At 54.8% G+C, this 22,587-nt stretch overlaps 1 protein-coding gene and 1 pseudogene across 1 annotated transcript; both read left to right on the forward strand.

Annotated features, from left to right (window-relative positions):
* The first annotated feature begins 9,994 nt into the window (after nt 1-9,994).
* LOC136635327 (5S ribosomal RNA) lies at nt 9,995-10,114 on the forward strand (annotated as a pseudogene).
* A 908-nt stretch (nt 10,115-11,022) lies between these two features.
* Nucleotides 11,023-18,538, forward strand: AP5B1 (adaptor related protein complex 5 subunit beta 1). The gene is made up of 3 exons (XM_066610341.1): nt 11,023-11,073; nt 13,960-14,127; nt 15,837-18,538. The coding sequence occupies exons 2-3, from the start codon at nt 13,975-13,977 to the stop codon at nt 18,405-18,407; spliced, it is 2,724 nt and encodes a 907-aa protein (XP_066466438.1). The 5' UTR covers nt 11,023-11,073; nt 13,960-13,974; the 3' UTR covers nt 18,408-18,538.
* The last annotated feature ends 4,049 nt before the right edge of the window (nt 18,539-22,587 follow it).

Consider the following 22,587-nt stretch of genomic DNA (forward strand, 5'->3'; position numbering starts at 1 on the left):
AGCATGCAGCTTGGCTCACTGGCCTGAGATGTCTACAGCTGTTTGCCAGATGAGCATCACTCTGCAGTGCCCGTCTTGCCTTCTGGATCACCCAGGTGGAGAAGTTGGGCGATGGCCTTTCCGACTGCTTCTGACCAACCATTTTCAAACTGGGGTGTGCAGATGCTTCTGTGGTGTGCTCAGTGAAGCGCTCTTGCCTCTGTCAAGTCATGTGTGTGTTTAGTGTGTGCTGCTGCTGCTGCTGCTGCTTTGTCATCCTTCCGAACATCCTTCCTGATCCTGCTGGAAGGGTGGAGTGTCTTTGTGCCGCCTTCCCCACGTGATCCCGAGGTGCATGCTTGGTTCCTTTGAGGTGAGCGTTTGGGCACTGCCGGGCCTAGGTGTGCGCTGTGTCGGCCGCCCAGAAATGAGAGGCCCTTTACAAACAACTACTGTGGAGCGCCCCAGGCAACGGGGTGGGGTGCGGGGGAGAGAGTTGTGATGTTGTTTCTCCCGAGGATCCTTCTGGAGGCGGGCAGGGAAGCATATTCCAGCAGTAAGTCAGCTGGGCGGGTGGCATCAGCACGTAAGTTAGCAGAGGCCCCTTCTGCCTGCGTGGGTTTGGAAGGCCTGGATGCTTTCCAGTCCCAGAAAAAAAGGGGGAACAAAGCTGGGTGTGGAAAATAAATGGGGTGCCCTCCTTCTGAAGCATGGAGACAGAGTAGAGGAGGAGAATCTCTCCTCCTCCCAACATTAAGGGAGATTCCGTTTGCTTCAACGAAAGGTGGCTCAATCATTTTCCCAGCTCTGCCACAGACTTCTTGCCCAAATCCCTGTCACTTGTCTGCAGGTTCTTATCAAGGGGGGGGGGATTGCCAGTCCCTGTGCAAGTCACCCCACAGGGACTGGCAGTCACAATAACAACTCCAGACCCCTTTGACAATTTGAAGGGTTGAATGGTAGGGGTGCAGGGGAAAGGATGGAGGGCCAGAACTTGGGAGGTTTGGGCTTCCGTCCTGGAAGGTCGCATATGCTGAATCATATCCTGTGTTGAGCAGCTTGTCCGCACTCTCTGAATTGGTTGGTGTGGTGGAAAATCTTCCCACCTGTCTCATGTCATGTTGGCAACCTTCATTCTCGAAAGACTCTGGTATCGCGCTCTGAAAGGTGGTTCTGGAACAGCGTCTACTGTGGTTGAAAAGGCCGATTCGAGAGTGACAATCCCTTCCACACCGGGAGCAAGTGCAGTCTGTCCCTGGTCTGTCTCCCTGGCTATGGGCCTTCCTTCTTTGCCTCTTAGCCTCAGTCTGTTGGGCAAGTGTCTCTTCAAACTGGGAAAGGCCATGCTGCACAGCCTGCCTCCAAGTGGGCCGCTCAGAGGCCAGGGTTTCCCACCTGTTGAGGTCCACTCCTAAGGCCTTCAGAGCCCTCTTGCAGATCCCACCTGTCTACCTGCACATTTTTCTCCGTTTGGACATTGGTATTGCCTGGGGAGTCACCTCCCATGCATCAGCCACTGAGCCTGACTGCTGAGTCCTTCCAATGTTGTAGCTGTACCCTTGTCGTTGATCATCGCTGGGCGCAAGATTTGGGTCTGAGCCACCGGGGAATCCTGCCTCATGCTGACAGGTTATAAAAAGCAGGGTCACACACACATCCCAGGTGTGAGATCTTGGGCTAGATACTCTAATCTAGAGCAGGAAAAAGCCTGGGGACTCTTAAATGCAAAGCAGGGGCTCTCTGCCAGCCAGTTTTAGCCACTACAACTAGTCCGCCATTTGCCAGCTTACAGGCAAAATACACTGGCTGTCAGTTCAGGACTGTACTGTGTAAGCTCCCCTTGCCCTGCTTATGGGATCCTGAACCACCACCCATAAGCCTTTCTTCAAAGTAAGAATCATAGAATCATGGAAGTGATCCACGAGCCCATAAGATCATAAGAACAGCCCGACTGGATCGGGACAAAGGCACATCTAGTCCGGCTTCCTGTATCTCACAGTGACCCACCAGATGTCTCAGCAAGCACAAAAGACATAAGAGCTCTGCTGGATCAGTCCAAAGGCCCATTTAGTCCAGTTTCCTGTATCTCAACAGTGGTCCACCAAATGCTTCAGGGAGCGCACAAGACAACAAGGCACAACCTGTGTCCTGGTGCCCTTCCCTGCATCTGGTATCTGAGGTAACCCACTTCTAAAATCAGAAGCTTGCACATACCTATCATGACTTGTAACCCGTGATGGACTTTCCCCCAAAATTTGTCCAATTCCCTCTTAGAAGCAAGATGCCATCACCACTTCCTGTGGCAAAGAGTTCCACGGACTTACATGCTGGATAAAGAAATATTTTCTTTGGCCTGTCCTAACTCTCCCAACACTCAACTTTAGTGGATGTCCCCTGGTTCTGGTATTATGTGAGAGGGAAAAGAGTGTCTCTCTATCCACTCTGTCCATCCCCTGCATGATTTTGTATGTCTCAATCGTGTCTCCCCCATGACAAGACAAGAGACCTGCATCCTGCTGCCCTCTCTTGCATCTGGCATCTAGTCATCAAATCCAGGAGTGGGGAAACCCCAGCCTGGGGGCCTTGGGGACCCCCAACCTGGCCCGCAGGGAGCCCTCAGTCTCCAGTGAGCCTTGGCCCCATTGGAGACTGTTGGAACCCATGCTGCTGGTTGTGACTGCCAGACACGAGCTGTGAGCCGAGTTAGAGCAAGGCCTTTCATAGTCTCCATGTGTTTTCAGCGTTATTTTAACCTCCCCCCCCCCAATTGCCTCGGAACAGCTTCTGTCTCCAGGTGTTTCTGGCTTGGTCTGTATGTTTTCACTGTGCAAGAGGTGTGCAGCAAATGGTTCAATAGTTCTCATGTGGTTCTGCATGCCTGTATTAGAATCCTCATGTGTAATATAAACAAGCTCAGTAAAATTCATTTAAGTGCCATCTCTAACATATTCATTTATGTAAATTTATTCAAATTTGAAATGTACATTAATTTTTTTTCCTGGTCCCTGACAGTGTCAGAGAGAAGATGTGGCCCTCCTGCCAAAATATTTGCCCACCCCTGAACTAGTCCAACCCTAGAGCATCTCCAGCAGGTAGATGTGGAGCCTCAGCTTGAAGATCTCCAGGGAAGGCAAATCCACCCCCTGCCTTGGCAACTGTTCCATTGCCGAGCTGCCCCGACCACCAAGAATTTCTTCCTGGTATCCAACGGGCATCTCCTCTCTTGCAGCTTGTGGCCCTTGGATCTAGTTTTCAGAGGCAGTTGAGAACGGAACAAGATCAAGTGGGCTGAGTGGGTGAAAGGGAGCCAGTGTCTTGGAACAGCACTGAAGGGTTCAGGGGCTGCTTACACCATAAAGAACAGCTGAGTGATTTGGAAACATAATAATAGCCACTTGTGATTTAGTAGAAAACAGTGTAAACTGAGGCAGCGTGATGATAAAGAAAAGGCTGAATGAAACAGAAGGGTCTGAACTTTTTTTTTTTTTAAAGCTGATGGTGATGGAGTTGCTTGGGCCTCATAGGGGAGGGCATTCCACAGCCTGGGAGCCACAACTGATAAGGCCCTGTCATGCATAGCCAACCACCACACTTCTGTGTCCAAGATGCTGAGTAGGGGCTTGGATAATGAGCACATTGGACAATGGTTAGCTCTGAGCTGAGCTGAGCTCTGGGGGGATTTGGGCTGCAGCAGTCACAGCAAAGCCAAGCGCCACAAACTGTATAGGGGGGAGACTCAGGGGAACAGGTTGTGCTTTGGTAGCCCAGGGCAGGTCTCTGACCCAGGGACTCCTGGCCTGCTGGTTGCTGAGAGGCTGCTTCTTGAGAATAGGAGGGCTGTGTGTGTCATTTGCAGCAACTTTCAACCGGTGTGCCAAGACACATTAGAACATCAGAACAGTCCTGCTGCATCAGGCCAAAGGGGGCCCATCTAGTCCAGCTTCCTGTATCTCACAGCGGCCCACCAAATGCCCCAGGGAGCACACCAGACAACAAGAAGACCTGCAAGGCCTCCTGGGAATTGTAGTTAAGAACATAAGAACAGCCCCACTGGATCAGGCCATAGGCCCATCTAGTCCAGCTTCCTGTATCTCACAGCGGCCCACCAAATGCCCCGGGGAGCACACCAGATAACAAGAGACCTGCAAGGCCTCCTGGGAATTGTAGTTAAGAACATAAGAACAGCCCCACTGGACCAGGCCATAGGCCCATCTAGTCCAGCTTCCTGTATCTCACAGCGGCCCACCAAATGCCCCAGGGAGCACACCAGACAACAAGAAGACCTGCAAGGCCTCCTGGGAATTGTAGTTAAGAACATAAGAACAGCCCCACTGGATCAGGCCATAGGCCCATCTAGTCCAGCTTCCTGTATCTCACAGCGGCCCACCAAATGCCCCGGGGAGCACACCAGATAACAAGAGACCTGCAAGGCCTCCTGGGAATTGTAGTTAAGAACATAAGAACAGCCCCACTGGACCAGGCCATAGGCCCATCTAGTCCAGTTTCCTGTATCTCACAACGGCCCACCAAATGCCCCAGGGAGCACACCAGATAACAAGAGACCTGCAAGGCCTTCTGGGAATTGTAGTTAAGAACATAAGAACAGCCCCACTGGATCAGGCCATAGGCCCATCTAGTCCAGCTTCCTGTATCTCACAGCGGCCCACCAAATGCCCCAGGGAGCACACCAGATAACAAGAGACCTGCAAGGCCTCCTGGGAATTGTAGTTAAGAACATAAGAACAACCCCACTGGATCAGGCCAGAGGCCCACCTAGTCCAGCTTCCTGTATCTCACAGCGGCCCACCAAATGCCCCAGGGAGCACACCAGACAACAAGAGACCTCATCCTGGTGCCCTCCCTTGCATTGGTGTGCCATGAATGGTCCAAAGGTGTACTGTGGGAGTCATTTATTAGTAGGGCCATTGGAGGATGTGAGCCCCCCAGGCAGCAGTGTGGTGTGCCTTGTGAATTGTCCAAAAACTGATGGTGTGGCCTGAAAATATTAGCGCCTGAGCAGAGTGCCGTGAGATGAACAAGGCTGAACAAGGCTGGGCTAGAGAAAAACAATGCAGTCTCTGCCCTTCCGGTTTCAGAGCCAGCCAGAATCCTGCCCTATCTCCACCGAACTGCTGCGCAGACTCCTCTTCCTCGCAGGGCCACAGGCCTCTCTCTGCCGCTGCCGCAGATGTTCGCTGCAGCTCCAGTCCTGCTGGAATCGGGTCTTGTGCCAGGCCTCAGGGAGGGGCGCAGATGCTCCCAGCTAGCGCATTTTTCTTTGCGGTGCAGAACGGGAGCCTCCCTGCCCTGGTCTCGCCGTGCGGCACGTCAGGTTCCTCTGCTCTGGCGAGGGCCGGGCTGCCCATGATTCACCTGCCACGCGGGAGCCCTGCTGCGTTGCGTCCTCAGCGGCTGGGTGCGTGCAGAGTGAGGAGGCCGCGTCAGGGCTGGGCCCCCAGGTCACGGCTGCAGGCGCCTCTGGGCTGCATCCAGGGTGCCTAATTGGAACCGGCTTGACAGGCACCTGTCCTTGGCGTCCCGCCTCCTGGCACCCAAGCGGCATTCCTGGTGCCAAGAGCTTCCCGCAAGTGCAGCTGCATCTGGAGCAGGGAAGCGGCCTGGGATCGGGGCCGTTCCCACTGCAGGGGAGACCAGCTTGCTCCCTTGGTTCTGGCTGAGCAGTTGCAGGAAGGGAGCGCAGAAGATGTGCTCCTATTATAAGAGGGGTCCTAGGGACCTCTGCTACAGCAAAGCGGGTCCGACCACAGCCCCCCAGGAAGGCCCCTTTGTGTTCGTGGCTGTAACCCAGCAATTTCACCTCCTGGCCCACTGAGAAGGCGCTAAAATGGTCAGGGCACATATCAGTTTTATTGACAATTGACAAGGCGCAGCGTGCCAATGGGGGGCTCACATTCCCAGTGGCCTTCTTAATAAATGGCCCTTCCCCAAACTCCCGCAGCACGCCTGTGAACCATTCACGGCACACCAATGTGCCACAGCACACTGGTTGCGAGGGAGAATGGCTGTTTTAACCTCTCATTACCCAAGACAAGTGCTGTTAGAGTTGTTGCAATTAATGGATGGATTCATGATTCCCGGTGTTGTCTGAACCGCTCGGTCATGTCGTGAGAATGGGCGATGGCCGGATCCCAAAGGATCTCCTCTATGGAGAACTCGTGCAAGGAAAGCGCCCTACAGGTAGACCACAGCTGCGATACAAGGACATCTGCAAGAGGGATCTGAAGGCCTTAGGAGTGGACCTCAACAGGTGGGAAACCCTGGCCTCTGAGCGGCCCGCTTGGAGGCAGGCTGTGCAGCATGGCCTCTCCCAGTTTGAAGAGACACTTGGCCAACAGTCTGAGGCAAAGAGGCAAAGAAGGAAGGCCCATAGCCAGGGAGACAGACCAGGGACAGACTGCACTTGCTCCCGGTGTGGAAGGGATTGTCACTCCCGAATCGGCCTTTTCAGCCACACTAGACGCTGTTCCAGAACCACCTCTCAGAGTCCTTCGAGACTGAAGGTTGCCAACTGAACCGCTGCCAAGCCACTTCTTTCTGGGATGACTGTGGATGACAAAGACTCTTTGTGTCTGTTGCATCACCTGTGTGCAATGGCACATTACCCGGCATGAAAAAGGCAGCTCTCTGCCCCGAGGGGCTTACAATCTGTATATTGACTCAAGGGAGACAACAGAGGTGGTGGGGAGGTGGTGGTGGTCTTGTTTCAGTACAGGAGGATAGACCCCTGCCCCAAGAAGGCTGCAATATTAATGCAAGGCTGGCAGTGCAGGCAGTGGCGTAGCTAATGATCATGTAGCTCAGTGCCAAGCTCAAAATGTTGCCCTGGAAGTGATGTCACAACCGGAAGTGACGTCATGCCTGGGCTTTTTAAAAAGCGGAAATTGGGAGGAACTCGCCTCCTCCCCCCAACAGCTCACCACCCACTTTCTCTGCTGCCTGCCCCCAGTCAGTGGCATAGCCAAGGCATCTACCTGCTACCTGGGGATCAAAGAAGATTTGTAGCCCACCCCCAGACAAGATCCAATTTAATTAAGCAAATTTAAAAAAATGTGCTTGAACTTGGAAAGAAGGGGCCATGAATTTGAAAGGGGGAAACCAACCGTCAAATGTGATGCAGCTTAGAGAAGACCAGGCTTTGGCTGTGGAAATTAAGGGTGCCATCTTGGGGAGGGCGAAATGGGGAGCCCCCCATCACATAGAGGCTGGAGCAGGACAATTCCTAGAGTGCCCATGAAGGCTGGTGGTGTGACTACTGCCTGCCCAGCTGCCCCCTCCCAGCAACCCAGCCTGTCAGCAAGAAATCCCAAGTGGATGTGAGCACATCCGAGAGACGCTGCTGACGCCCAAGGGGACCAGCTGTGGCGCCAGAATAACTTGTTCCTCCGAATACCAGCGGCAGGAGGAGGAGGAGAAACTAACAGGAACGGCGAAGGGTGGAGTGTCAGCTAGTGGGCACCTGGGAAGTCAGGCGGGCTCCTCCGCTTGCTGTGGGGTGGAGGCCGGCATGGGAGAAGCCAGTTCAGAGTCTGGATTCTTCAAGAGGGCTTGGGATCCGAGTTCCCGGAGCCGGCCCCATCCCTGAGGCAGGCTGAGCTGTTGCCTTGGGCGGCAGATTGGCAGAGGGTTTCCACAACATGCCCTTTGCCTCCACGGCTCCTCCCGCTCTCCAGCCCCTCTTCTGCTCTGTCCCCCAATTCCTCATCCAATCTGGGGAGCTGGGCTCTTGGAGGCCAGTCCCAGCTTTGCAGTGCGTCCCAGCTCGTAATGGACTGAAGAAGATCAGCGGGTTGGGGATTCAGGGGGGGCGGTGTCTTTGGCCAGGGGACTTGGAGGCTCAGAGCTGGGGCCGGCCTTGGACCATTTCTCCCCAGCCCTGTTCTGAGGACACTGCTGATGCCTCAGTTACCCAAAGTGCATAGGGAGGGTGGCTGCTTTTGAGCCAACCTGCCCATTACCTAACTGGGAGCCTGTTCTTTGAAGGCTGCTCCAGGGCTGAAGTAGCAGATGCACAGCCCAGAGTTATCACGTCCCAGTTAATATTAATTTAATAACAGCCCGTCGTGCTTCTCTGGGCCTCGGCAGGGCTTTCATCTTTGCGGGCCGGAATTGCCTCGCCCGCATTCACTAGTGAAACCACCCGCCCCTTCCTTGAGGACAGGAGGAGTATCATTAGTGCTGCAGAAGGGAAATGAAGGCAGAGGACAAAACAGGTCACTAGGGGAAAAAAACTCCCAGCATCCTCTTTGCTTCTTTGTGCGCATGTTTTACATTTAAAAGATACCAAAGTAAAATACACCAGGCCCCGAAAAGTTGCACTCCATTCTGTTGGGGTTTATATTATTTTGTGCTTATTTATATAGCACCATTTGATGTGCATGGTGGATACGAAGACAGATCTCCGCCCCAAAGAGCTTACAGTCTTGTTTCTGACACACAGGAGACAACAGGCCAAAGAGAGGCACAGAGGTGGGGTAAACGGAGTAGGTGTGTCAGCTTTGACTACAATCCTATCCACACTTACCTGGGAGTAAGCCCCATTGACTATAATGGAACTGACTTCTGAGTAGATACACATCGGATTGGGCTCCTAGTTACTGTAGTGGGCTGGGGCCTAAAGTTGTTGAAAATTGGGCTGACTTTTCTTAGGGCAGAGGAAAAAAACCTTTCTGAGAACCTGAGAGAGCAACACTCTCTTCTGTTGGCAATGAAAAGAAAACGGGTAGCCTCAACTGAGGCAGGATCAAAGCCTGTTCCTGGCACAGTTCCTTTCTGCAAAGGGCCAACGGGGGTCTTTTGGGAGAGGGGATGTCACCCCTTTTCTGAGCACCCACCAAAGGCTTCCTCCCAGGAGGACTCCATCCCAGTTGATCCGGAGAGAGGGTTTGTTTTGCTGCTGGTTCCCTGCAGGAACGGTTGTCCTTGCCCTTGCCTTGGGCCGCAGGCCTGATGCTGCCCTGGGGAAATGGCTCCCAGGACAACTTGCAAGGGTGGAGATGGAAGCCAGGCATGGGGGCCAGACCCCAGCTGCCAGTCTTTCCCGGTCTCCCCCCTTCTGCAACAGCCTCAGCCCCTGGCGGAGGTGGCAGCCCCCCAGCCGCTGCCCCTCTCGGTCTTGTCCTGCTGGCAGTTGTGGAGGCCGGAACCCGGCCACATTCTCAGCTGTGCAGATGCCCCGGAGAGGCAGGATCGGTCCCAAGATAAGATCTCCAAACACCTAACGGAGGAGCTGCAGCGCAGGAGAGGCCGGGCAAGAGCTGGCTTGCCCGAGTTTCGTGGAGTAAGGACTGAGTAACAGTTCCTGAAACCGCTTGGTGGGTCTCCTCCCCAGGCAGGAGTACACAGCAGCAACAGAGCTTCTCTTCCAAGCAGGTTGCTGGGACCTCAGGCGACCTCCGGGCTCTCTGCACATTCTCTGAGGCACTCTTGTCGAAGCCTTTGGCCCTGCCACTGCCCTTTCTGCTCTCGTTCCCTTCCTTTCCAGACCGGGGGGGGGGGCAGGTGCACAGAGGCATTGACCCACCACCCCCTGAGCCGCCTGAACTCATGTTCCCCAAACAGCAGAACAGTCGCCCCTTCCAACCCCCTCCCCACCTGCCAGCCACTCTGGAACTGGAAGGGAAAAGCTTCCAAAGCAGTTTGGGAGACTGAAGGCCCAGTCCTTTCCCATTTCCCATTGCCACTGTAGCTGTGCCAGTGGGGTGTGCGCTGCAGCCTATGGTGGAGGGCCAGTCATAGAAGCCTCCTCAAGGCAAGGGAACTTTTGTTCCCTTTCCTGCATTACGGCAGCGATGGAAAGTTGGAAAGTTGGGTAGGATTGGGCTCTCAGGATGCAATCCTGAGGCTGCAATTGGGCCCGAGGGCCCAATCCTATCCACACTTCCTTGGGAGTAAACCCCATTGATTTACTTCTGAGCAGACATGCATAGGATGGGGCTGTCAGGCTGCAATCCTATCCACACTTCCTTGGGAGTAAACCCCATTGATTTACTTCTGAGCAGGCAGCAACTGTTACCCTGCACATGCCCGATCTCGTCTGATCTCGGAAGCTAAGCAGGGTCAGGCCTGGTCAGTACTTGGATGGGAGACCGCCTGAGAATACCGGGTGCTGTAGGCTTATACCGGAGTCTTTCGAGACTGAAGGTTGCCAACCATCTGCATAGGATGCGGCTCTCAGGCTGCAATCCTATCCACACTTCCTTGGGAGTGAGCCCCATTCACTATAACAGGACTGAGCAGTCATGCATAGGATTAGGCTTTCAGGCTGCAATCCCATCTACACTTCCTTGGGAATAAGCCCCTTTGACTATAACAGCAGACATGCATAGGATGGGGCTCTCAGGGGCGGTGGGAAGGTAGATGGGGATTCTTCAAGTTGCCATTCAGGCGCATAGTTATTTTGTCTTTGTCTCTGAGCATGTGCAGAGTGCATTATGATCTTATGTGCCTCCCACCCCCACCCCACACACAGGGCTTTTGAGACAGCAAGAGAGGTCCTGCAGGGCCAGAGGGCAATGGCTCCTTCTGGGGTGGTTTGCATTCCGGGGCGCCCCTTTCCAGAGCTGCCCCCCCCCCCCAGGGAGCATGTAGGGCAGTGCTTCTTACACATTTAGCACTGGGACCCACTTTTGAGAATGAGAGTCTTGTCAGGACCCACCAGAAGTGATGTCATGACCGGAAGTGACATCATCAAGCAGGGAAATTTTTAACAACCCAAGGGTGCAATCCTACCCACACTTACCCAGGAGTGAGTCCCATTGACTATCACTGTCAAAAGCATATACATAGTAGCCTATTTAAAGTTCAGATCTGTAACGTTTCCCCAAATGCAGTTACATTCCATGGTAGCATGAAGTCGAATATATTAAAAATAAAATATTGAAATGCATGGGGACGCACCTAAAACTGGCTCGCGACCCACCTAGTGGGTCCCGACCCATAGTTTGAGAAACAGTGGAGGTGCAGGCATTGCGGGCTGGCTCAGCTCGGGTTCCCTCTAGCGGCGGCCGGCGGTAGCGCCGGGAAGGGAAGCCGGAAGGGAAGCGCTGCTTGGCTGGGAAGGAGCGGGGCGACCAGGTGAGCGGGGCTGCAGGCGGTGCAGGCGGGCGGGGGCGGCGCTGCCTTGGTCCGTGTGGGTGCAGAGCGGGCTCTGGGGAGGGGTGCGTGTCCTGGCTGCCCCCAGAAGCCCCCAGACCCCCGCTCTGGCTCCCCCCGCAAAGTTCTCACGCGCTCTGTTGAGTGCCCACCCCCCAGCTGCTGGCCAATACCCCCCACCCACCTTGCCTCGCGCCTGGAAGTCAGTGGCCGCCTCCTTGGAGCCCCAAGTTCCCTCCACCACCATCCCCACCCCTGGATCCCCTGCCCAGGCCCCAGGGGTCGCCCTGCAAGGCTCCCTCTGCAAACACAGCCCAAGAGCGCCCCCCCCCCGCCCCACACACACACAGAGGTTCAGCAGCAGAGGAAATGCAAGGAGGCAGGTCTCATCCGCTTACAAGGAGACAGCATGCAAGATGCTGGGGCCTTCACCACTGGCAGATGCTATGTCAGAATGCCAGAAGCAAGGGAGGGCACCAGGATGAGGTCTCTTGTGATCTGGTGTGCTCCCTGGGGCATTAGGTGGGCCGCTGTGAGATGCAGGAAGCTGGACTAGATGGGCCTATGGCCTGATCCAGTGGGGCTGTTCTTATGTTCTTAACTACAATTCCCAGGAAGCCTTGCAGGTCTCATTATCAGGTGTGCTCCCTGGGGCATTTGGTGGGCCGCTGAGAGATACAGGAAGCTGGACCAGATGGGCCTATGGCCTGATCCAGTGGGGCTGTTCTTATGTTCTTATGGCAGTGCCAGCAGGGCCCAGGCAAGGAATCCTGCAACCCATCCTGCAACCCAGCAAAGCCTCTGGTCTCCCTCTTGCCTGTGGTGCTGTGGAGTCAAGAGCCACCCCCCCCCAAGAGCATCCTTGGATGAGCACCTCGCTGGGCTCAGGGGCACTTTGCAGCAGTGAACATAAGAACCTAAGAACAGCCCCGCTGGATCAGGCCATAGGCCCATCTAGTCCAGCTTCCTGTATGTCACAGCGGCCCACCGAATGCCCCAGGGAGCACACCAGATAACAAGTGACCTGCAAGGCCTCCTGGGAATTGTAGTTAAGAACATAAGAACAGCCCCGCTGGATCAGGACATAGGCCCATCTACTCCAGCTTCCTGTATCTCACAGCGGCCCACCAAATGCCCCAGGGAGCACACCAGATAACAAGTGACCTGCAAGGCCTCCTGGGAATTGTAGTTAAGAACATAAGAACAGCCCCACTGGATCAGGCCATAGGCCCATCTAGTCCAGCTTCCTGTATGTCACAGCGGCCCACCAAATGCCCCAGGGAGCACACCAGATAACAAGTGACCTGCAAGGCCTCCTGGGAATTGTAGTTAAGAACATAAGAACAGCCCCGCTGGATCAGGCCATAGGCCCATCTAGTCCAGCTTCCTGTATGTCACAGCGGCCCACCAAATGCCCCAGGGAGCACACCAGATAACAAGTGACCTGCAAGGCCTCCTGGGAATTGTAGTTAAGAACATAAGAACAGCCCCACTGGATCAGGCCATAGGCCCATCTAGTCCAGCTTCCTGTATGTCACAGCGGCCCACCAAATGCCCCAGGGAGCACACCAGATAACAAGTGACCTGCAAGGCCTCCTGGGAATTGTAGTTAAGAACATAAGAACAGCCCCGCTGGATCAGGCCATAGGCCCATCTAGTCCAGCTTCCTGTATCTCACAGCGGCCCACCAAATGCCCCAGGGAGCACACCAGATAACAAGTGACCTGCAAGGCCTCCTGGGAATTGTAGTTAAGAACATAAGAACAGCCCCACTGGATCAGGCCATAGGCCCATCTAGTCCAGCTTCCTGTATGTCACAGCGGCCCACCAAATGCCCCGGGGAGCACACCAGATAACAAAAGACCTGCATCCTGGTGCCCTCCCTTGCATCCGGCATTCTGACATAATCCATTTCTAAAATCAGGAGGCTGCACATAGTATCATGGCTTGCAACCCGTGATGGATTTTTCCTCCAGAAATGTGTCCAATCCCCTTTTAAAGGCGTCCAGTGCTCCTCTTCTGTCTAGCGGGGGGGAGCGATTGTCCCTCTTTGCCGCAGCAGAATCCTTAAAATCTGATGCCTTTTAAGAACCTTCTCCAGATGGTGAGGCTTTGGGGAGAGGGATCTCTCTTTTCAGGGATCTGGTGCTGGAAACCACCTGGGAACCTTTTTGTGGCAAAGTAGTTTGGAATTGGTAATGTGGCGATATGAATGCAAGGCCCTCCCTCGCCTAAAACCCCAGGGGGCACCCCGCAGCATCTCAGTGGGTCCTGTAGAAAGGGCATTCTCCTCAGTGCCAGATGCCAGGGATGGCACTGGGATGCAGGTGTCTTGTATGAGGCATTTGGTGGACCACTGTGAGATACAGGCAGCTGGATTAGATGGGCCTTTGGCCGGAGCCAGCAAGGCTCTTCTTACGTTCTCCCTCCCATACACACACACATAGCAGTCTTCACTCCCATAGGGTGCAGGCCCTCTGATGTGTAGGGCATATGAACCATTTGATCTTCTGACCAAGCATGTCAAGCCTGTGTGACACCCACAGGAAGAAACTGGCTCCCTCTGCTGGCTGCTCCCAGCAACTGGCTTCTAGTGGTAGACTGCCCCTGAGGCTGGAGGTTTTAGATGTCATTAAGAGCCATTCGTAGCGCTTGTCTTTCACAAAGCATTAGGAGCCCAAACCTATACATGTCTACTCACAAGTACCATTATAGGTAAGTGTGGATAGGATTGCAGGCTAATTTAATGTGGGGTTTGTCAAACTTTTTTCCCCCCAGGTATCCCCTTTTTGCAGGCACCGATTCTGTGAGTCGCACTGCCACCACCAGAGGCCGCAGTTGTGTCCAGTTGTATTTTCTGTTTTGTAGGCTTGCGTTTGGGCCATGGGCTCCAGGACCAGAGAGGGCTGGGCCAGCACCCTTGCCGCCTTCCGCTCCTCGCCCATCACCTTCCTCTCGGCCCATGGTCCCACAGAGGCTTTCCTGTCCGAGCTGCTGCAGGAACTGCGCTCTGAGAAGCTGGGGGAGCAGACTAAGGTGCGCTCCGCTCACGGCGTGGGGGAGAGGCGAGGGAGGTGGCTTGTTTCGGGCTCGGGGACGGCGCCTGGCTTGCTGAACGTTTGCACAAACGCTAGAAAGCGGAAATAGTATCGCAGTCTCCGCAAAGGCCGCTCAAAAACAAGAGCCAAACTTCACCCATGACAAAAACAGCCATGCCCAAGCATCTGATTCAGTGGCAGCCATGCCCCATGTGCTGGAACTGGCAGAGGGCTGTTACCAAAAGGGCTGTTTTGTTTAGGGCAATCATTACACTGCCCTTATTGGAACCTCAGGATCGCAGGCTGGATAACAAGACGGCGTAATGCAGAGAAATTCCCTTTTGCTTAAAGAGGAGACTGAGAGAAAGATAACTTTTAATAAAAGATTATATTTTTATTACAGAAGCACAAAGGTAAACATGGAGAAATGATAAGTGTATGTTTCTTGGTCCTAATACCTGAATCTAGTGTACCTAGCTTTCATGGTGGCTGCGTGTAAAGAGTATTTGGTGCATCCGAGGAAATTAGAAAAAGGAAAGGTTGTAGGGAAGGATTTCAGGGGTCCCTGGTCTGCCAAACCCCAGCTGCTAACTAAAGATGGGGAGAGAAGGGGCGAAAAAGGGGGAGGGAAGAAAGGAAAGAGTTCCAGGCACAAGATAGTTACCTGTGCTGTAGAGCAGTTGGAGGGGTGGGGGAGAGTCCTGTGAAGAAGAGGATCATCTGACACAACACAGATGTGTTGGTCTTGGAGAGAGAGCCAGAGAGAGCATGTGAGAGGAAGCCCTCACTTAAAAGGGGTTCTGAGACAGAGCTGAGTTGGATGGTTAGCTTCATTACTACCACACAGCAGGGTGCTTGGAGTGTGTAAAACATTGAAAGGATCAGGAGGTCAGTTATCAGCCAAATTCAATGGGGTCTATGGCCGGCTTCCTAGATGGGGGAACTTAAACAATACAATGAATCAGCAACACAAGAAGGCAGTTCACGTTTGCATATAGTACTTAAGCAATGATTGGGTTAGGAGACACTTTTGCCTTAAGCGATTGGGTTAAAACAATACAATGAATACAGTAATGTAGGAGACACTTAAACAATGATTTAAGATGCCAGGCTTCCTCCCATAATGTGTGGAGGTGGTAGTTGTGTAACCATGAGCTTGTGACTTGACTTGATTGTGGCCTGTGTGCTGGGAGAAGTTTAGCCTGCATGATATTTTAGTCCGTAGTAACATAACCAGATAGAGAGAGAAAATCACAACTAAAAGGGGATTTTCACGTGACAGGGCCTTGTCCAGTGTGGCTCTTGAGGAAAGGCTAGCGTGGCACAGGGCCCTCCGGGTGGTTTTTTCCTGGCCACGCTGCTTCTTAAGATCATAAGAATATAAGAAATGCCCCGCTGGATCAGGCCAAAGGGGGCCCATCTAGTCCAGCTTCCTGCATCTCACAGTGGCCCACCGGGTGCCTCTGGGAGCACACAAGACACCTCCATCCTGTGACATCTGGCCTGCTGAGGTTGCATGTAGTCATTTTGACTTGTAGCCTGTGAGGACTTTTCCTCCAGAAATCTGTCCAATGCCCTTTGAAAGGCGTTCAGGCCAGACTCCATCACCACACCCTGTGCAGTTTTATATGTCTCAGTCGTGTCTCCCACCCCCCCAGCACCTTTTCTCTAGTTTCCTTCCTAACAGTGCCTGTTTCTCTCTCCCAGGTCTCCCTGTTGACGCTGTTCTTGGAGTACCCCACTGCCTTGTGCTCGGACGCCGAGGTGGGCCAAGAGGTGGCGGCCTCGCTGCTGTCACTCTTTACCTGGCTGGGCTCCTCCCCCAAGCAGGCAGGGCTGCGGTGCCACCTGCTGTTTTCCACGGGCACTGTGCTGGTGGCCACAGATGCCTTTGGGGAGAGCTGCCAGACTTCCCACGAATACCTCGCCCTGCTGCTCCACCTGGCTTCGGACCTCAACGACCGGCTCGGGGGGCCCGCAGAGCGGCCCGTGCGGACAGCGGCCTGCGAGTGCCTGCGGGAGCTGGAGAGCTGCTACCCCGGCCTGCTCTCCCGGCGCCTGGAGATCCTGCACTCCTTGCAGCAACAGGAGACCTCTGTGGCCCACCAGGGCTACACCTTGCTCTACAGTGCAGCTCTGCGTAACGCTGTTTTGCGCCTGGCTGAGGGCGGCCCAGGGACCCTGGGGGACCTCTTGGCTGGCAGTGAGGGCCTGCTGTGGGAGGCCACCAAGGAGGTGGGCGAGGTCTTGCCGGCCACCCTCGACCAACTGGTCCTGCTGCCCTCTGCTGGTGACCTCAAGGAGCTGAAATCCGTGGTCTCCGCCCTCTTGGACGGCTCCTACCTCCTGTCCCCCGCGGCCCAGAGCCACCTCCTGTGGCAGCTGGCCCAGACGGTCAGCGTCGTGCGCACGCAGTCGCCCACCATCTTCAAGGCCCAGCTGATGCGGCTCTTCGGCACGGCCGACGTGGGGCTTCTGCATGCCGTCTTGCAGCTCAAGGCCCTCTTCACCGACAGCCTCTTCACTGCCGAGGACGAAGGGTTCCTGCTGCGCCGCTTGGTGGCCTTGGCGCAGCACCCAACCCTGCCCAGCCCTGTGAAGCTCTTCCACCTGGACTGCCTCCTGCACTTCCCTGAGAACCGGCCGCTGGGCTCGGGCACTGAGGAGAGTCTGCCGGTGCTGCTCACCCCTCGCACCACTTCCGGCCTCTTCCCCAGCCTCTTCCAGGATCAGGGAACTGTCCTGGCCCGACTGAACTTGCTGGGCCTGGTGTGCGTGGAGAGCGAGGGGTCCGTGGCGGAGCAGGGGGTGGGGTACCTTCTCGAGCACGTGCTGGCTCTGGGGCAGCTGGTGGCTGGGTGCGGAGGAGCGGAATCCACCCGGCTCTTCTTCCGAGCTGCATTCCTGTTTGCCCGCTATTTTGGCCCACGTGCCCAGCCCATGGCGAAGCTGACACAATGCCTGCTGGCGCTCTACCGCCAGAACTGCAGCCTGGCACCCAACGTGATTGACCTCTTGGACAAAGCCTGGGTGATCCTGGAAGAGCCTGCCTGGGCCGGCACGCTGGCCTGTGCCCTGCAAGAGCTGATTGTGGGTCTCCCTCCGCAGGAGGAGGAGCTGAGCTGGCACCTGAAGGTCTTGGCCCGGCTAGCCAAGGAGAATGACGTCCCCCAGGGGTGCACCGCGAGGTTTCTGAGGCAGCTGGTTGCCTTGGGGCAGCTCGGGGGCTGGCGCTGCGGGCAGGTCATCCTGAGCATCTGCCGGAACTGGATGCAGCTCCGCCCCCCGCCGCCCCTGTCCTGCCTGGCAGATCTCCTGCAGGCCATCTATGTCGGTCACGGGGATGTGGATGTTCGGGACCGGGCCCGCTTCTACTACACCCTCCTGGCCAACCTCTCCAGCGAGAAGCTCGGGGCTGTGCTGGCCCCTGGCGGCCCTGTCAAGGCCCGGACGCTCTCGTCCTCCATCGTGGCCGACAGCGAGAGTTTTGTGGCCGCCCTGACTGTGCACCCGACCAAGCGTGCCCCCCTGAAGCTGCAGCGGGTCAAGACGAGCAGCTCCCCACCTGCAGCCTCAGGCTCCGAGCAAGACGTGAAGCGCTACTGCCAATGGCTGCTGGAGTCCTGCTCACCCGCATCGCTCAGCTTGACCTACCAGCTGGTTCACGTGGGCCCCTCCGACCCCCCCTACAGCCTCCTGCTCTGTGTGGTGCTTCGCTTTGCATGTGCCAGCCTGCATTATGAGCCCGTGCCAGACCTCTGTGTGCCCTGCCTCTTGGCACACCGCCCACCCCGGACGTTGACGCTGACCCTGCAGCCTCGCTGCCCCTACCCCACCCGGCTCGACGTCTCGGCTGTGTACACCACCCAGGAGGGCCTCACCCGCTGCAGCCAGCTGGAGCCCCTGGAGATCACCTTCCCTGACCTCTTTGTGCCCCTGGCGGTTCCCGCCTGGCCTTCCGAGAAGCGCCAGCACCTCTTTGAAGCCCTCTGGCAGAGCCTTCACCCCGAGAGCAATGAAGCCTACGCTGAAAGCCTTGTCTGCTGGCCTGTGCCGCCTCCTTCCCTGGGGGGCCTGGTGGAGCACCACTTTGCCAAGTATGTCCTGGTGGGGCAGCCAGGCTGCTACGGAATCGGCATGGCCCTCCCGCCCCAGTACCACATCCTGCTCCAGGTGCGGACTGTGGAAGACATTGCCCGGGTGGGAATCAGAACTGACAACTGGAGGCTGTTGCCTTCCCTGAACGCCTATTTTCAGAGTCTCATGGAGACTGGGTGATGGGGCTGGGGTGGGGGGCCAACAGAATGCCTGGGCATGCTGAGGACTTTTGTGGGCGTGTCTCTTCTGTCGATGTTCCTGGGAATCCAGGAATAAACCTTTGGCAAGTCCGACCTGGTTGTGATGCCTGAAGCAGGGAACATAAGAACAGCCCCGCTGGATCAGGCCATAGGCCCATCTAGTCCAGCTTCCTGTATCTCACAGCGGCCCACCAAATGCCCCAGGGAGCACACCAGATAACAAGAGACCTGCAAGGCCTCCTGGGAATTGTAGTTAAGAACAGCCCCGCTGGATCAGGCCATAGGCCCATCTAGTCCAGCTTCCTGTATCTCACAGCGGCCCAACAAATGCCCCAGGGAGCACACCAGATAACAAGAGACCTGCAAGGCCTCCTGGGAATTGTAGTTAAGAACAGCCCCGCTGGATCAGGCCATAAGCCCATCTAGTCCAGCTTCCTGTATCTCACAGCGGTCCAACAAATGCCCCAGGGAGCACACCAGATAACAAGAGACCTGCAAGGCCTCCTGGGAATTGTAGTTAAGAACAGCCCCGCTGGATCAGGCCATAGGCCCATCTAGTCCAGCTTCCTGTATCTCACAGTGGCCCACCAAACGCCCCAGGGAGCACACCAGATAACAAGAAACCTGCAAGGCTTCCTGGGAATTGTAGCTAAGAGCATAAGAACAGCCCCGCTGGATCAGGCCATAGGCCCATCTAGTCATAAGAACAGAAGAACAGCCCCACTGGATCAGGCCACAGGCCCATCTAGTTCAGTTTCCTGTATCTCATAGCAGCCTACCAAATGCCCCAGGGAGCACACCAGATAACAAGAGACCTCATCCTGGAGACCTCATCCTGGTGCCATCCTGGTGCAGATATGCCTTATATCTGACATAGCCCATTTCTAAAATCAGGAGGTTGCGCATACACATCATGGCTTGTACCCAGTAATGGATTTTTCCTCCAGAAACTTGTCCAATCCCCTTTTAAAGGCATCCAGGCCAGTCGCCATCACCACATCCTGCGGCAAAGAGTTCCACAGACCAACCACACACTGAGTAAAGAAATATTTTCTTTTGTCTGTTCTAACTCTCCCAACACTCAATTTTAGTGGATGTCCCCTGATTCTGGTATTATGTGAGAGTGTAAAGAGCATCTCTCTATCCACTCTGTCCATCCCCTGCATAATTTTGTATGTCTCAATCATGACCCCCCTCAGGCGTCTCTTTTCTAGGCTGAAGAGGCCCAAACGCCGTAGCCTTTCCTCATAAGGAAGGTGCCCCAGCCCCGTAATCATCTTAGTCGCTCTCTTTTGCACCTTTTCCATTTCCACTATGTCTTTTTTGAGATGCGGCGACCAGAACTGGACACAATACTCCAGGTGTGGCCTTACCATAGATTTGTACAACGGCATTATAATACTAGCCGTTTTGTTCTCAATACCTTTCCTAATGATCCCAAGCATAGAATTGGCCTTATTTACTGCCGCCGCACATTGGGTCGACACTTTCATCGACCTGTCCACCACCACCCCAAGATCTCTCTCCTGATCTGTCACAGACAGCTCAGAACCCATCAGCCTATGGGTTTAAAAAAATTCTAAAGATCTTTTTTTATTAGAAAGAAACTGAAGATCCCAAGCACGGCTGTCTCCCCGTCAGCAGGCAAACCTGTATCGGCTGGAGTTCTTCCTAGCAAGCCGTAGCAGCAGTCCTGGGAACGTGATCTCTTGGGAGCCGGTTTCTTCTGTAGTGCAGAATATTTTCCCCTTTGACAAACACTGGGATTTTCCATTCATGTAACTGACTCACTGCAGTCAATTCAGACCATGTCGGAGGAATTTGGTTCCAGACGTTTTCCAGGTTTAGAGTAAGAATCTCTGCAAGCCTGAAGCTTTCTCCCAGGACTGGCCCCAAACCTCCCTGCCCCTGGGAAGTGTGCCGAATGCAGTGGCATACCCAATGATCGTGTAGCCCGGTGCCCAGTTCAAAATGATGCGGCGGAAGTGATGTCACAACCAGAAGTGACATCACACCCGGGCTTCTTAAAAAGTGAAAATCAGGGGAAGACCTGCCTTTTCCCCCCAGCAGCTCTCCACCCACTTGCTCTGCTGCCTCCCCACATTAAGTGGCATAGCTAAGGCATCTATCTGATGCCTGGGATCAAAGAAGATTTTGTAGCTTCCCCTCCACAACAAAATCAAATTTAATTAATTAAGTAAATAAATAAAAAGTGTGCCCCTTGTTGGTTGGAGACACAATGCTGGGGTGAAGAGGGACGGTTATTCTTCCCCTGCGAAATATAAGAGGAGCACCACTTGAAAAAGTGCCTCTTTACCCAGTTAGCAGGGGTAACTGTATCATGATACATGGAAATGAGAGTGGACTCCTATTAACACCTTATTGGTTCCATGCTGTATCATAACAACATCTCATTGGCTCTCAGAACAATCAGTCTCATAAGTCAGTTTGAGTTAAGGAAAATCTACTTTTTATTCCATAAGGCAAGTTGCGTTTTCATTTTCTGGTTAACTGGCCATAAGTTTGGATAGAACACAAATATTCCAGTGAGGTTTGTTTCACTGCATTCTGCATTAAATTACCTTTCCAATGATATATAACATGATGGTATTATTCGTACATACCAAGATTTTCACCATTTTGGCCACTAGTGTCAAGCTCAGCTTGTTGCCCCCCTAAAGCTTGTAGTCCAATTGCTACCCTTTGCACCCCCTTAGTTATGCCACTGGCCAAACGCTGCCCCCCACCCAGACCCTGTGCTCTGCCAGCCTCTGTTTCTCCTACTCCCTGGACTGAAAAGGATGGAGCCCGCAAGGAAATGTGGACAAGAGCTGGGATGGGCTGGGGCCCTGGTTCATTTTCCTCCACATCTTCTCTTTTCCAGTCTGGGGGGAGCAGTGGAAGTGAGGGGGCAGGTGAGGGTGGAGCACCCCTTGGCAACAGCCTCGTGGGTGGTTTGGCACCACTTCCTCCCACCTGGATCCTGTTCTCAGCCCTCTCTCCTGCCCTGTCTCCTGTCGTTCCTCTGGTCCACCCCAAGTCTGTTTTGGTCTTGCTGCAGGAGAATTTCACTTGCCCCCCACCCCCAGAGGGGTGCTTTATTCTTACAGTTAAAGAATAAATGCAGTAATAATGCGATCCAGTCCCCCAAACAAGGTAGAAGCAGCTGTGCCAAGGTGGGGGTGGCCAAGGACAGCTGAGCAAAGCTCTGGGTGCCCCATTCAAAGCATGTCTCCCAGAAGTGGGGCCCATCAGGGTCCGGGGTGGGGGCTCACTCCCAGGTCATTGTGGGGCCGGAGTGCAGCCTCCCTCCAGTGAGAAGGCTGCGGTCCCTTTCCTGGGAGTAAGACCCCTGCACACAATGGGACTGACTTCTGAGCAAGCATGCAAAGGAGTCTGCTCTTGGAGGCCAAGCCCAGGCGGGTCTACTCAGAAGGAAGCCCCATTGCAATCAGTGGGGCTTGCTCCCAGGAAAGCGTGGCCAAGGATGGCAGCCTTCTTGGCTAAACCCAGGCGGGTCTACTCAGAAGGAAGCCCCATTGCAATCAGTGGGGCTTGCTCCCAGGAAAGCGTAGGCAGGATGGCAGCCTTCTTGGCCAAGCCCAGGCGGGTCTACTCAGAAGGAAGCCCCTTTGCAATCAGTGGGGCTTGCTCCCAGGAAAGCGTGGGCAGGATGGCAGCCTTCTTGGCCAAGCCCAGGCGGGTCTACTCAGAAGGAAGCCCCATTGCAATCAGTGGGGCTTGCTCCCAGGAAAGCGTGGGCAGGATGGCAGCCTTCTTGGCCAAGCCCAGGCGGGTCTACTCAGAAGGAAGCCCCATTGCAATCAGTGGGGCTTGCTCCCAGGAAAGCGTGGGCAGGATGGCAGCCTTCTTGGCCAAGCCCAGGCGGGTCTACTCAGAAGGAAGCCCCATTGCAATCAGTGGGGCTTGCTCCCAGGAAAGCGTGGGCAGGATGGCAGCCTTCTTGGCCAAGCCCAGTCGGGTCTACTCAGAAGGAAGTCCCATTGCAATCAGTGGGGCTTGCTCCCAGGAAAGCGTGGGCAGGATGGCAGCCTTCTTGGCCAAGCCCAGGCGGGTCTACTCAGAAGGAAGCCCCATTGCAATCAGTGGGGCTTGCTCCCAGGAAAGCGTGGGCAGGATGGCAGCCTTCTTGGCCAAGC

The sequence above is a fragment of the Tiliqua scincoides genome, chromosome 15 (assembly GCF_035046505.1).
Source record: "Tiliqua scincoides isolate rTilSci1 chromosome 15, rTilSci1.hap2, whole genome shotgun sequence".
In the NCBI taxonomy this organism is placed as follows: domain Eukaryota; kingdom Metazoa; phylum Chordata; class Lepidosauria; order Squamata; family Scincidae; genus Tiliqua; species Tiliqua scincoides.

Coding starts and splice junctions, on each gene's coding strand:
- AP5B1 (XM_066610341.1), top strand. CDS start 13,975: ATGGGCTCCAGGACCAGAGAGGGCTGGGCCAGCACCCTTGCCGCCTTC. Junction 14,128..15,836: donor AGCTGGGGGAGCAGACTAAG/GTGCGCTCCGCT, acceptor TCTCTCTCCCAG/GTCTCCCTGTTGACGCTGTT.